Here is a 15,764-nt window from a genome sequence, read left to right as displayed (position 1 = left end):
GATTAGAAATTAAGTTAAAGATATGAGAAGTACTGGAAAAATAATGTATTTCACAGACATTAATAGTGAGGCAATCAGTTAAACTGTATACACTGCTCCATTACCAGAGTTATCCTTTTATGTCTGGACATTACCTGCTGACTCAATTTTTTGAGGTATGAAATGACGCTGTAACTCAGTCCATACTCCATACTGTCTGCTATTAGGTTAGGTGCGCCCATCATCCGAACGGCTTTCTTCAAGGGCTACAGGAAAAAAGGAATTATCATTCAGTATTAAGGTTGGTTAAAAACTTACGGCTACAGGTATTTAGAGTCAATTTTTATAATTTCTCTGAAATAATTTCCCCTTCTTTTTCTCAATAAGTAAGGGAGTAATATAATATCTGCATTTTAGCACACTGTCAGTGGAGAAAAGGCAATTTGAAAGAGTTGAAAGTGATTAGAGGCTGTAATATCACCAAAGGCAAGGAAGGACGAAGCCCAGGCCTCGGCATCCCTGGACATACTAAGTTTGGAAGAAATGGACGGGAGACTCAGGGTAAAGGGAGACATGCTACAACCTGGCTAGTAAGGGAAAAGGAGTCAAGGAAGAACCGAGGGTTCTACCTCAGGTAACTAACTGGGTGGGCTGTACCCTAAGCTTCTCTGTACCTTAGTTATCTCACCTGTAAAATGGGGAAAATAACAGCACCTACTTCACAGAGTTGTCATGGGATTAAATGTGTTAACACATGCAAAGCACTTATACAAGCATATAGGACACAGCAAGCATTCAGCAGGTGTTAACCATTACTGTTATCATTAGCCATGATGAAAAACAAATAAGAGCTGAAGGAAAAATGAGGAGGAAAAAAAGTCTAATATTTATTATGGATGTGGTACACTGAAATAATTTTCAAACGGAGGAGAGACCAATTGAAATGTCAATGGGGTGGAGCCACAAGCAGAATGATAATCATGGCTTGATTAGAGTGTGCAATCACTGGTGTCAAATTGGAATCAAACCCCCAGCTCTGATATTTAATATCCATGGAACTTTGACTAAGTGGCTTAGGGTTGCTATGAAACAAATGAGTCAACATATGCAACAGTCCATCTTCAAACTACTTCTTCCTTCTTCACCCTTGTATGTGGAAGGCATGACACACCAGACAGTCACAAAATTTATCTCTTATAACTCTAAGGTGTTGTGATTTTCAAAGCTCAAGAAATTGTCTAATCATATTATGGACCACTTGGAAATACTAATTACAGCCAAATAGTGTAATTTTCCTGGATCAAAAGTAGAAGTAATATTTTAAAGTATTTTTAGTGTGGGTCTTTATGTTAAGGAGTTACTTTCCTTAAATTAATATATGTAAACTATATATAAAATCTTACATTTTGGCCTTACCTACTTACAACACAGTAGTTTTTAAGTCATCAGATTTTCTAAAAGTATAATGGCTCTATAAGAATATATACTTATCTATCTAAAAAGGCGTTTCTGGGGATTTGGAAATTATGCAACAAAAACCATCTTGTACCTTTAAAGAAAAATAATTATAAAACTGCAATTTAAAGGGGCAGTAAAACAATCAAAGTTAAGGGCCTAAATTCTAAAAAGCCAGGCTGCCTGCCATATAGTAGCTATGTAAGTTGGACAAATGACTTAACCTTTTAGTGTCTTAGTTTCCTTATGTGTGAAAGAGAAATACTGTTCCCTACCTCAGAGGGTTACTATGTGAATTAAATGTTAACACAGTGGTTAGGCTAGAGCCTGGCCTACAGTGAGCATTATATAAATGTGTACTATCATCATCATCATCATCACTATTTCATCAAGCACTGGAATACAGCTTTACATTTACATCTATATTGGTCACATGTACACTCAATTTTCCTGACATTTAATCTATAATGTCAATAAATATAAGTTTATAATAATACCTAGAATAAACTATAAGTCTAATATAAAATTTTACAACAATCTCTATTTAACAATGATAATATTCTTACCCCAAGATAGTAGGGAGGCATCGTCTTCAAATAACTTTCAAATGACTGTCTCCATTTCAGTGTTGGTTTTGCTTTATGTACTTTAAACAAGTCATCTAGAATATTCAATGTGAATAAACACTCAATATTTTCATGCATAAAAAAATCAAGTGAAACTTTTTAGGTCTGGGTTTTGTTATTAGTAAATGTCAGACGTAAAGCTGTAACAAAATTAATTTTCAACAAATTTAACAATTTATGGTTCTGGCAGTGTCTTTCAGTAATACCGTTTTAAAGATGAAAGGTGCTAATTATGGTCTAACATTATATGTAATAATAAATGTAGAATCAGAAAATAGACAAGGAAAACCTAAATTTTTGTCTAGACCTAGACACAAAACAAATTTAAGGACAGAAACCAAGTATATGCACAATGTTTTCTATAAAATGCACATACTTGTATTTTGATTACCACTATCAAATCTGAGGTGATACCATGCGGACAAAGAGGTCTTCTCAAACAGTTGTCCTCATAAATTCTTACATCTACATCATACCTAGAAAACTTAACTTTAGGCTTTTATCAAGTTATTTTGGGACAAATTCCTTCATTTAAAAACATATCTGCCCAATGAAAATTAAAGTATAGACAAATGTTGTCAATAGAATACACTTCTAACAAGATATTTTGCTTAACAAAACGAAGTCTGCATTACCAGTTCTAACTAAGAAATCTAACTTGCAGAAAACTAGAGTATTTTTTTTTTTAAACAAAACACCCTTTATTAGTTTAAGGAAAAGCAGTTTTGACACTGACTTTGAATTTACCACATAAACAAGTTGTTCTAAAAACCCCTGTAGATAGGCCTAACATTTACAAATAGTAAAAATATTTTAATTTGCAAAAGACAAAAAACTACAAATAGATTTCCCAAAGTTTGTTTTTAGAAAAAAAATTTATTTACAATGAACCACAGAATGTGTTACAAGAATTACTTACCTAAAAGGGGAAGAAGGACTGGATAATTGTAAGGCATCACAAATAAGTTGACACAGTTTAGTGCTGTACTGGCTTTCAAGTAACCAAAAGGATGGCCAAGTTCACTATATTTTGCACTATTGCTTACATATACCTGTTAAAGAGGAGTTGTTAAAATTTCATATTACGAATGCGACATAAACCATGGACTCAATTTAACTTTTTAAGAAACATGTCGCTTAAAATTTTAAATCACTGTAATTGTTCAGCTCACCTGCCAACATGTTTGAGGAGATTTTCTTTCCAGAATAAACTGAGTCAATGGTGAAGGTTCCAACTCATATTTGTCAAAAGGCAATTTGTCAATAACCATTGGTTCACAGTCTGTACAGGAAAACTTCACTACAGGATGAGATGTGCGAGGTGGCTAGAGGGAAAGCTTTATTATTACTATCCACACAAAATAAAAGAAACACACTGATAAGCACTGCCTCGGTTCCTTGGCTTTGCTAGTCAAAGTTTGATTTCTTTACTACTAAAACCACCATACTGCTGAAAGAAAATATTGAAACGGTAATGCAAAATTTATATAATTTTCACAAGAAAAAGATAAACATTTCAAATCTACACAGAAAGAAAAATGTTTTTAGGTCTTAAAATTTATCAAAGAAGTTAAATGCAAAATTTTGGAATTAAGTAAGTACTCAGTTTTTACAACTAAGGAATTAGGAATGTATAGAAGCCATTGTAAGTCCACATTTGAAGTAATATAATTACTTGTATAGTAATTTGAACCATACACCTTGATCCACAGTGGGAAAATAAACCTAAGCAGAAATTCTAGTTTTCTTACACAATCGAGTAGACTGTTTGGTTACCCCTACGATATACTATGCAAAACCTACTTTGGAGACCCCTGTTTTAGAAGTATAAAAAACACAGTACTTAAAAAAAAAAAAAAAAAAAGCCATGCTACTTTCCTACTCTCCCCTTAATAGTCCCCTTCCTAAAAAAATCTAATTGTGAAGAAAATAAGAGCTATGAGAAAATAATTTAAAATCTTGCTGCTATAAAAGACTCTCCTGGCTTCATTACGCGATGGTGGCTCCCAAACCAACTATGTTCAGGCCAGATCTCATCTGTGTCTTCCATGTATCCAACTGCCTACTGGACATGCCTGAACCTTCTACAGGTCCCTCAGACACATAAAGTCCAAGTCCTTATTTCTCCCATAAACTGAAGTCTGGATATTATTCTTGTTATCTCCTCATCCTCCACATAAAACCTGGCAGACACTCAACACTAGCAGCCCCTTCTGTCAATACTAAACTCTCACCTCTCTAGAAATTTAACTTCTATCTCTTAGCAATTTAATTCAGGCCCTCATCACTTCTAATCAGACTAGACTAGTAATACTGCTTTTTAATTAGTCTCCCTAATTAGGCACCTCCAATCAATGTCATGGCTATATCAGTCCAGAATATTTGTTCTGAAATATAAATATGGCCATGTAATTTCCCTAGCTAAAAATATTCTGTAAAAGTAGCTCCCAAACACCTAAAAATAGGGTGCAGGCCCTTTAAAACATCTTCAACTAGTCTGCGATCTTCATTTAAAAAAAGCTCAACGATGGGGTTAACTACCAGGTCAGATGACCCCTCTTTGGAACTGGTGTTTATGTGTGATGAATCTGGACTCATATGGGATCTCTCTTCATAAGACTTTCATGCTAATGTGCTGGAGGTGCAGTTAGTGTTGGGGTTTAAGATATATTTAGGGGATTTGAATCTCTGGACTGACAATGTGATAGCCAGGTCCTGAGCCTCAACAGACTCCAGCACCTACAATCTGATTTATTGGGCTCACCACACTCAGCTAAGATGGAGTTGAAGAAGGGCAACCACCACACCATGGAGCCTAGAGTGATTACAACTGAAAGTGGGAGGATTGCATCCAGCATCCATGTGGAATCTGAGCCTCCTCTTGACATAGAGGTGCAATGGACACAACCAATCCAATGTCCACATAGAAAAGGTGGCATTGGATTGGGAAAAGTGGACATGGTGGACGATGGGTATGGGGAATGGCAGGAAGAGATGAGAGGTGGAGGCGTCTTTGGGACATGGAGCTGCCCTGGATGGTGCTTCAGGGGCAATCCCCGGACATTGTAAATCCTCACAGGGCCCACTGGATGGAATGGGGGAGAGTGTGGGCCATGATGTGGACCATTGATCATGAGGTGCAGAGGTGCCTAAAGATGTACTTGCCAAATGCAATGGATGTGTCATGATGATGGGAATGAGTGTTGCTGGGGGGGGGGAGAGGTGGGGTGAGGGTGGTGGGGTTGAATGGGACCTCATATATATATTTTTTTAATGTAATATTATTACAAAGTCAATAAAAAAATAAATAAAAATAAAAAAATAAAAAAATAAAAAAAGCTCAAATTCCTTATTGCATTTTAAAGTCAGCAGCAATTTGGTTTATTTTATAGTTCTTTTAATGACCCAAACTCAGCTAACTTGACATTCCTCTAAATACGTCTTGTACTTTTTTATCTCCATACTTTATTCTCATATTGTTTCCTGCTCTAATTGATATCCTACCCATCCTTCAAAACCTTCAATGGCTTGCAATTATTAATACATAATACTTGTGGTAATGGTTTTAGATTTCTTTTCATTAGGGCTTAAGGATCATACATTCTACTGTGGGTGTTAAATACAGAAGAATGAATAACCAACAAGACAATATTTCATGCAAATATGATCTGTTTGAGTTGAAAGACTCCAGAAAAGAAAGTGAAATGACTCAAGGAATTGAGTGCTTCTAAAAGAAGACAGACTAAAAAATTATGATGGTTTAATCAGAAGAAGGAATAAAGATACTTCACTGGACTTTATAAAACCTTAATGAGTATTCAATTATGCACATTTTCATGTACTACTTCATTAGATCCCTAATGAATAAAGAAAAGATCGCCATATAGATCTAATATAGACTCAAAGTAAAAATCACCTTGAAAAACTGATTTACTGACAGATTTAAAGTAGAAATTCAAAACGGATTCAGTTTACATTAGAAATGATAGTTCCACAAATCCTTAAAGGACTGCTTAATGATCTTTGAATACAATTCTTATCATCTAAGATGGTAAGAATATCCCTTGATACTCTTATAATCTAAGATGATAAGATATCCCTTGATATCATCAGATTCTAGAGAAATTACTAGAAAAATAAGTAATCTGAACAAAACGAAAAAGCAATGTACTACCAAGACTGAAGAATAAATTAATTTATATAAATTTACCCTATCATAAAAACCATATGGTGAGTAGATAATTCACCATGATCTTCAACAGATCGCATTGTTCCTAAAAATAATTCATGTAAACAAGACCAGAAAACCTTTTCTACTTTACACCTCCGGACGGAAACACTAAATGGAAGTGAAGCATGATAATGTGTATTTTAAAACTATGTCCTAAAAGATTGCAGGCCAATCAGATTTTTTTCTAAACCTTCGTTTAAATTCTAAACTGTGTCCCAGAAACAAACCCTCTTGATACACATTACGTTTAACATCCAAAGAGAAAATCCTGCGGCACTTCTGGTTCCATACCCAAGTGCCAATAATAAAAACATAAGCACGGTATATTAGATTCTAAAGGAAACAGATGCCTCTATTACTTCATAACAAACAGCACAGTACACACTAAAGTAAATAACTGATCACAGAACTTTGAACTTCTGTCTAATTCCCCTAAACAAACCACACCTTTACAATAGTACTTCAAACAAATATGAAAAGCAGCTAAATAGTTACAATAAGAGTCACAGTCTCTCTGGTACTTACTAGCGTTGGAGAATTCTGATCTGGCCAAAAAGATTCTGGAACAGGCCAGTGACCTATAGGAACCCCGGTTTTAGGATTTGGTCTGACATATATGAGCTTGTGACAACTGTGCCAAGGCTGAGATCCAAAAGGCCTTGCTACTTCGGGCTGCCCATCTACAGCAAAGAAATTAAGGGGAGAAGGCAAAGTTAAACTATAATCCAGTATTACTTAAGTTAATAAAAATGCCCTAACACTTGTTCGTGTCTGGATTTTCCTGTATTTCTTAAATAGCAGAATACTGTCATTTCTGCTTACTATTTAGAATAGACTAAAATTCAGTAGACAATAGCCTACAAATTCCAACTGTAAAGCTCACCAGTTGAAAGGAGCTCCTAGAGCAGTCTTTGCTTGCCCAATTAGAGCACGTAAAACACACTTTATGGTATTTTTAAAGAATGATAAGAAAAGCACCAAAACTGCCGCCTTCATCATATCACCAGTGCCAAAAATCGTAAACAAAGTAAAGGCCAGGTAAGTCTTGCTAAATGAATATTTCTTAATCATTTTAACTAAGGTCTAATAATTCCTTTCAAAAAAAAAAACACCACTTCATATGCCAATCCAGATTCAAAGCACCTACCTTTAATCATAAATAAATAAATTCTTATGAAAAAGAAACTCTTCTCCAATTCAGTATATATTTACTTGGTGACTAAACCTAAGTTAAGTACTAAAAAAATTTAAGAAACATTCCAAGTCAATTCAATTTTTTTAAACCAGACACAATAATACAAGTTATCATGCCTTACCATCTTTTGCTCCTTTTCTATAATCCTCTGAGTATATTCATTATTTCATCTCCATCACTTTTCTCTTCTCCCAATTACCCACTCTAGTGGCCAACCTCTGGAAAATGTCACTTAAGACTTTCTAATTCTTGAAATAAGTTATGTACAGTGCAGAGGGCCCAGCTATAAACTGTCCACTGGTTCTAGTATAACCCCTTCAACTTCTGACTATAATATAAACAGTTCATGATCACAGAAGCCACAAATAAAACCAAGGAGGACTTAGATGGAGAGTAAAGAAAAATTAAGCCTAATGACAAAGTCTGGTCCCTAACTTTTAAACCCATACAAACACACCATTTGGCTCTGATCAGTTAATCTGTGGAATAAATGTAGCTAAGGAAGTAAATAAAGGAAATACCTCAAGCTAAATACTCTGTGAATTAAGGGGTCATGGGAAAAACATATGGAGAGAGATAGTGTATACAATAATAAAAAGTTAAGTATGAGGATGCTTATGTGTAAATGCTTAAATAGATTTTTGGCTTTTATTAAAATTTTATGCTATGAACATTAATTCATATAAAAAGAAGACGCTACTGAAACACTCTGTTTACCTTGACTTTCCTACTTAATCTTCCCTCTTGACCCATAGCAGTTTTATCATTTTAACATAAGGCCAATCATAGTAATTTTCAGTTCTAGTTGAATAAAGTAAGTTTAGAATATCAGTAATAAAAATGCAATAATACCTTCTACAGGGGAAGGATCTGGTCCTGCTTTTTCAAAGTTTATTACCACACCACTTTGCACCTTTTGCACCAAAGACTCCAGACACTGATTAAGCATTCTTGGAGAACATACAGAGTATGAGCGTCCTGAGATTAAAAAAAAAAAAAGAAAATAAACAAGTTAGTTGCAGGAATTTCTATCTTTAGCAAGGAAGAACCACGGTGGGATTTCTGACAGTACTAATTAACAAAAGTTTAATGGGAAAGTTACTTATTTTATGATCTTATGAAAGAATGACAAAAATAGTTATTTCCAACCAACCAACAATCCTATTCTGTGAGAGTATATAGAGTTAATTTTTTCTTCTAATTACATTTCTATGGAATATAAAACTCTTAAGTCTGTAAAACAATGAAAAAAATCACATTCTATATATAACACTGTCTACAAATGTTATCTAACACAACTTATCTTTAATACACACATATATACACACATACAACTTTTAGTAACTCCCCCCCCACCAAAATCTTACTTGTACTTAACAAGAGAATGATCCTGGGGATTAATATTAAGCACACAGCAGATAGACAATTATTTAATTGGTCTGCTGGTAGTTACTGTCTTTTTTTTCGATCTAACGGGGTAGAGGGTTGAACATGGGACCTCTTATGTGGGAAGCTGGTGCTCAACCACTGAGCCACATTGGCTCCCCTGGGTTGGTTTTATAATGTGTTTTGTTTTGTTTTTAAAGAAAGCACCAGGGACCAAACCCGGGACTTCCATATGGGAAGGAGGTGCTCAACTGCTTGAGCCACATCCTCTCCCTGCACATTCTAAATTATACACTGTACTATACAGCTGATATTAAGCTTTGCTCAATTTCAGTTGCCTTATATACTTGGTAATTACCTCTCTTAAATGAATTCCTCTCTTGCATACTTAAACACAAAGTTACAGTTTGGATCATTAAAATGTTATTTTTCTTAAAAAAGATAATAGTGAAAATTTCTCTTAAACAGAGATTTTTAACAAAAATATCTAAACCCCCAATACCGTAGCCACTAACCAAATATGGCTATTAAGAACTTGAAATTTTGCTAGTCCAAATACACAGTAAGTATAAAAGATGCACAGTAGGCATAAAATTTACACCAAATTTCACACTTAGTATGAAATAATGCAAAATGCCAAATTAATAATTTTTATGTTTCATGTTGAAATAAGATTAGAATATATTAGGTTAAATGAACCATAATAAAATTAATTTCACATATTCTTATTTTTAATGTGGCTACTGGAAATCTTTAAATTACATTTGTAGCTCATACTATATTTCTATTATACAGTGCTGATCCAGACCAATGCTGAAAACCCTGACAACTAAATCTGAATCTTCAGTCAACATCGTTATTATATTTGTAATAAATTAATATGGAAAAAGTCCTACCCTTTTACAAATTCAACCAATTATTTCAGAACAGAGACCACATCATTTTATTTGGCATATCAAACTACTCCAACAATTTATACTTAACATGTGATCTGATAAAAGTTACCTGGAAAGAGAACATCAGGCAGTAATGAATGATTTAAACTGTCAGCTTTACTTAGAAAAAAGTACCAGGTAACAAATAACTTATCTGTGTACAATAATGATAATTTAATAATAAAAATAGCTATGAATTATTGAAGTATCTACCCTGAGCCAGGTACTCTTCTAATCACGTCATCATATTAATTTATTTACTCTTCACAAATATCTGGATTATTTCCCCCATTTTGAAAAAACAAAGGCACAGAGAGGTTAAGTAAGTTATCCAAATTCATACAATATAGTCAAGATCCAAACTCTGAAAGGATATAAGAAATCTTATTCTTTGTATACTTTGTAACCTGGAAATCATGGTTAATTTGAAATCACTATTAAAAGAGTGTCTATACAGAACAACCAAGCTTATTTGGAAGAATTGCTAAATTAAACATTTTTACGTAACAACTTAAACATATAAATAAAAAAGGTTGACCATATTATGCAAAGTATTTAAACAATTATATAAAAGTTGGATATCCTATTTCATGACCACTAAGTATCTTCCAAAGATGCTATTAAGGAAGAAAAACTTTTTAGTGTATAACTGTGGTAATTCTACTCCCCTAGGCTATAATATCAATTAACTGGTAGGAAACTAAAGCAAATCAGTTATAACCTTAATATGAAATAAAATTACTAATAAAGGTATTTAATGAAAACTAGAGAAAAAGCAGATGAATACATGGCAAAATCCATTAATTCTTTTGCAAGTGAAGAGAAACAGCAATTTTTTTTGTCATCTTTACAAAGTGAGTCTCTATAATTCTTTTATGTTTATTCTTTATGCCAAAACACACCCCTTGGAATGTAAGATACTCTTCTACTGAAGCATAAAGTTTACAGGATTTTTAATTAAAAATGGCAAAATGTTCTACATAAGAAGCCTGGACACCCATCAATACTTTTGTATATCTTATTTTCCCTCCATTCTAGGTTAGGTCTCTCTATTATGGGCTTTTTTAGCACCAATGTACTCTCCTTTCATAGTAATTACCATTGTTGCCTTTTTAAAAAAAACATATTTTTTATTTATTTTTAAAAGATACTGAGATTACATAAAATGTCACGTAAAAAAGCTTAAGGGATTCCCATATGTCCCACTCCCCACACGTTCCACCCTTCCCCAACTAATTACATATAAAGAAAAATGTATTAACACACACCTTCAAGTCAAAAGGCTGACTCACTTTTGGTTATGTAGAGCCCTCAGAAAAATCAAACTAAATATAGGAGTCTGAAGGCAATAAAGTAAAAAACAATTTTTCCCACAGAAGTCGACTACTAAGATTAGCATTTTAGTAAAATGGGAAAGAGGCCAAAAGAACATTTCTAATTTGGACAACAGTCCTTACAGAGGCTAGGAAAGTTAAATGTACTTAAATCTAGAAAAATCTCTAAGTAATTTTTATCAAATATTTTTTTATGTCAATATTCACCAACATATCTTTCAGGCACCTTTTGATTTACTGTCATCTCGGTATCTCCCCCAAATCTGCTTCTCCCACATATGCCTAGACTCTCTTCCATTGCTCAAGCAAACGAGTCATCTGGAAATCTTCCCTCACTCCCTCAGCCCCTGGTTCTCCTCTGAAACACATCCTTGCGTGAGCCCACTTCTCATCACCTCCAAAATCAGCACTCAAGAGCACAAGACTAGGGGGTGGGGGGTATATGGGGACCTCATATTTTTTTAATGTAACATTAAAAAAAAAAAGAAAAAAAAGAAGAAAAAAAAAAGACCACAGGACTATCACCTCTCACTCATCTCCTTGCTTCCTTTCTTGCCACTTGACAGTATAGAGTCTCACCTAGCAGCCAAAGTGATCTTTCAGAAACAGAAATCAGATGTCAGTCCCTATAAAAAGTCCTCCAACAGCTTTCCATCACATGCAGAAAAAAAAAATTCATTATGGTCTAAAAGGCTGTTCCACACTTGGACCCTGCTGACCTATGTAAGTGCCGGCCATGTCAGCTTTCTGGCTGCCTCCAAATACACACGGTTTGTTCCTTTCCTGACAATGTTCTCTGCCTAGAACACTTCCTACCCCACGCCCCAATCTTCCTACAGTTAATTCTATCGTTCCAGTCATGTCACTGCCTCAGAAGATGACTTCCGTAAAAACTTCTCCTCAAGTTACTCTCTATCCCCTTACTTCTTCTCTTCATAGTACTTAGTACTAAAATAACATTTATTTTACATGATTATCTGTCACCCAGCCCAAAATGCAAGCTCTTTTTGCCCTGTTCTTACTGTATTCCCACCACCCAGAATGGTATTTAGGCCCTCAGAGTGGGGATTCAATTACCTGATAACAAAAGAAATTTGCTCACAATGACAACTATGCAATTAAGAAAAATACATGAAAAATATATACTATTAATCAACTGTTTTGTCAATATAGGCGAATTTCCAACTTTTCCTTGGTGAACATCAATTATTTATATTGGGAAAAATAAATAAATAAATACAAACTACTCTTAAGGTTAAAAATTGCACAGGGAATTGTTAGCAATATTACATATCTGGATAGCACAATACAGTGGATATTAGCTTTTTTATTCTCTCATATTGTCTGGTGTTTAATAACCCAAATTTTCTTTAGTGAAAATTCTTTTACAAAAAAAAAAAAGCAGAAAACACATTAATCAGATATATGAAAAGATGAGTGGCATTTGAGCAGCTTTATATTATTGCTAGCAAGAACATGAAAAGAGGCTGATAAACTAGTATATGAAGAGAGACTCAGGATGTGTATTTAAGGAAAACTTCCTATTACTGGACTGAGGTTTCTGGGTCACTGACAGATATTACCAAGGGTGACCTTGGAATCCTCTCCTCTGGAGATGTTCCTTTCAAAAAATAAACAAAATAGCGTTAGTACATTGCTGACCAAAGGGAAGGGTTCCAGGGTCCTTTTCAGACCCCCTCTGACCCTACCTCTCATTTCAGTTCACGCTATGGAGACAACAGTTACAGTACACGTGGCCCAGAACTCCATCGTAATTCTAAATTCAAACTAAGTAATTCACAGGAAAGAATTTCCAAGGCAAGAATGTTTAAATTACAGCCTAGAGGCCCTGCACAATCTGTTAAGTGACAACACTAGAGTAAATTAAAAAAAAAAAAAAAAAATCAGGACTTATAACAAATGGGTCAGTTCAAGACTGAAAACTAAAATTTCCTGACACAAATATGCATCACCCATAGAAATAGCCATGCGCAGGAAATTGTTAGCACTGAATTTATAAATTTAGATGATAGACAGACAGACTGTCCCTAACAAGTCATCTACTTTTTTGGGGGGGAGTGGGTGGGTAAATTTAATTACAGAAGTTCACAAAAATAATTTCTGTAAAATGGGGACATTTAATAATGTGAATAATAACTTTCTAATTTATCTACTTAATATACCTGTATAAGACTAATTCCCTTGTTGTCTATGAATTATGCAGATTTCCAAACCCATATAATTTTAGTAGAAAGGCACCAAAATATTAATTAGAACTTTTATTTTCCCTTAACTAATGTAGATAGCTTTGCCACAGGCTTCCATCAAAGGTGAAGCAGTAATATGCCAGACTGGACACTGCAGTATCAAGTTCCTTCCGTGAGGACTAAAATGCCCCGTGAAAGCAAGGACACACGCTGGCCTTATGTGTTACTGAAGCCCTAAGGCATGAGACAGCGCTTGGCACCCAGTAGGCACTCAATGCCTGTCTATAAGTTAATATTTGTTAAAGAAATGACCAAAATTATACCACCTGCTAACCAATTCCACATTATATAAGTTCTGAGTCTACTACATACTGTATTTCAAGACTTTCATTAATGTTCACTTAACCTAGTAGTTACCTGATCTGATTTATAAGTGAAACTTAAGTTGCAGAAGAACTCACCACCTGCCTCTTCTAAGCTATATACCTCCACACCCCTGGGAAAATTCCAACTGAATCCAACAAACGAATGATGAGATGATTCTCAAAACATTTTTCACAGAAAATAATCCTGTGACATTTCCAAATCATTGACAATCTGCAGATAAGAAAATTAGTTTAACAACTTCGAATACCAGCATTTTTATTTACACAGGGACAAATGACGATTCATTATCAGATCCTATAGTAACCGCATTCTACTGAACTCGAGATCAAAGACCTTCATCAATAAACGTAGTTTTAAAACCCTGTATGTCTATGCATGACTTCCTAATAGCTACCTGTTAAAGAAAAACAAATGAGAAGCTTTTCCAGGCCATTCTGAGCCCTTCAGAGAGCCTGGCTGGAGCCCCTGCGCTGGCCTTACCTCCCGTCACCTCGCACATGGGCGTGATGGCAGAGTCGTCCGGAGGCACCCCTGTCAGCTGCTCTGCCTCCGCCGACACGGTGCCAGGCAACCGCAGCACTAGCGCAAAGAGCCTCTGATCCCAGCGGAACGGTTCCTTGGTCAACTCACTTCCAGGCAAAGGAGAATTAAGAGGTAAATGGAGCTGAAATTAGAAAAAAGACCAATACAATTTCCACACTTTTGTTCCAAAAAGCTACTTTAATTATATGTATTAAACCTGTATTATTTGGTCTCCTATCACTCAAAATCCAAGCTCAAAAACAGAAGCTTATACAGACATAAGTGAAATAGCATATGAAGTACAGTTATTTTCATTTTCTTATGTTTTACTCTGAAAACCTGAATTGAAAAATCTAAATTATTGTAATGCTTTACTGATTTATATTCAGGTATCACCATGTCTTGGACTGCTTCCAAATAAATCATTTCTTTTAATCATTAAAACAATCTCATCTTAGATGTCTTATCATTCCTATTGCCTGGATTTATAAAAGAGTGATTTGTCTCCTGGGTCCACGTCGATGCTTTTTCTATTACATCACAGCAGCCTTAAACATCTCCAGAATCCTTAATAATTTTAAATATGCTTCATCTTATACAGGCATTGTTTTATCCCAAAGCATTTGCATAAAAATAAATTCTTTATACATTTAATATGTAATTTACCGAATTACATATTAAATGTATAAAGGTAGCTGTTCTGCATCGGAGAAAATGTAGAGGATCTGTTTGTATACAGTGCATTTTAATCATGTTTCTACCCATTATAAGGCCTGCTAAATCAGAATCTCTTCTTATTTTAAGAAGCTCTAAAGTGATTCTAATGGGCACCCCTAGTTAAAAACCAGTGTTCCAAAGAATCCACCCATCAATCTTAGCAGCACTACATGTGGTACAACCAGGCAGTGAGTATCCCCATGATATGATGCAATAGGAAAAGCATAGTATCAATTATACAGCAATCTTATCAAGAAAAACAGAAAAAGTCAAACTTGAGTCACATTAAGTTTTAGATCTAACTACCAGTTTATAGAATTCTGAGGATAGAAGATCAAGTGAAACACCACTGCAAGGGAGCTATATCAGGCAAGCACTCAATGTAGGACATTTTACAGGACAGATGGCCTGATTTCACCAATTAATCAATGACCATGAAAAAGCAAGGGATATAGCAGAGGTGGGAGAACTGTTAGAGAATAAAAGTGTTGAAACAACCAACAAAGACTGTGGAAACTATCAGGAAATGTGCTTTGGGAATTATCAATAATATTTTTAATGCACTAATGGCACAGGGGCTTAAGAAAATAAAAATCCTTATCACTTATTTAAAAGACAGAAATAAGGTCTACATGTTGAGTGAAATAAGTCATGCAAAGGGGCAGATATTGTATGATTCCACCTACATAAAGGAGCTACAAATAAGCAAATTCATAGAAAGAAAGCAGAGTACAGGTTACCAGGGGTAGAAGACTCGGGAGTAGGGTGGGGCAATGGAAGTCAATGTGTG

At 34.8% G+C, this 15,764-nt stretch overlaps 1 protein-coding gene across 3 annotated transcripts in view; it reads right to left on the bottom strand.

Moving 5' to 3' along the window:
- The window catches only part of INTS6 (integrator complex subunit 6), a 100,903-nt gene that overhangs the window by 15,008 nt on the left and 70,131 nt on the right, over window positions 1-15,764 (bottom strand). For all 3 annotated transcript variants that reach the window (XM_071208326.1, XM_058276775.2, XM_058276773.1), the window contains 7 exons: window positions 14,216-14,399; window positions 8,339-8,464; window positions 6,817-6,971; window positions 3,233-3,385; window positions 2,980-3,112; window positions 2,001-2,095; window positions 135-245 (listed from right to left, as the gene is read on the bottom strand). In XM_071208326.1, coding sequence (XP_071064427.1) covers window positions 135-245; window positions 2,001-2,095; window positions 2,980-3,112; window positions 3,233-3,385; window positions 6,817-6,971; window positions 8,339-8,464; window positions 14,216-14,399 — 957 coding nt within the window. The remainder of the gene's footprint in view (window positions 1-134; window positions 246-2,000; window positions 2,096-2,979; window positions 3,113-3,232; window positions 3,386-6,816; window positions 6,972-8,338; window positions 8,465-14,215; window positions 14,400-15,764) is intronic.

This window comes from Dasypus novemcinctus, chromosome 15 (genome assembly GCF_030445035.2).
Source record: "Dasypus novemcinctus isolate mDasNov1 chromosome 15, mDasNov1.1.hap2, whole genome shotgun sequence".
NCBI classification, from domain to species: domain Eukaryota; kingdom Metazoa; phylum Chordata; class Mammalia; order Cingulata; family Dasypodidae; genus Dasypus; species Dasypus novemcinctus.
Note: the sequence above shows the minus strand (reverse complement) of the source record. Positions and strands in the feature narration are given on the sequence as shown.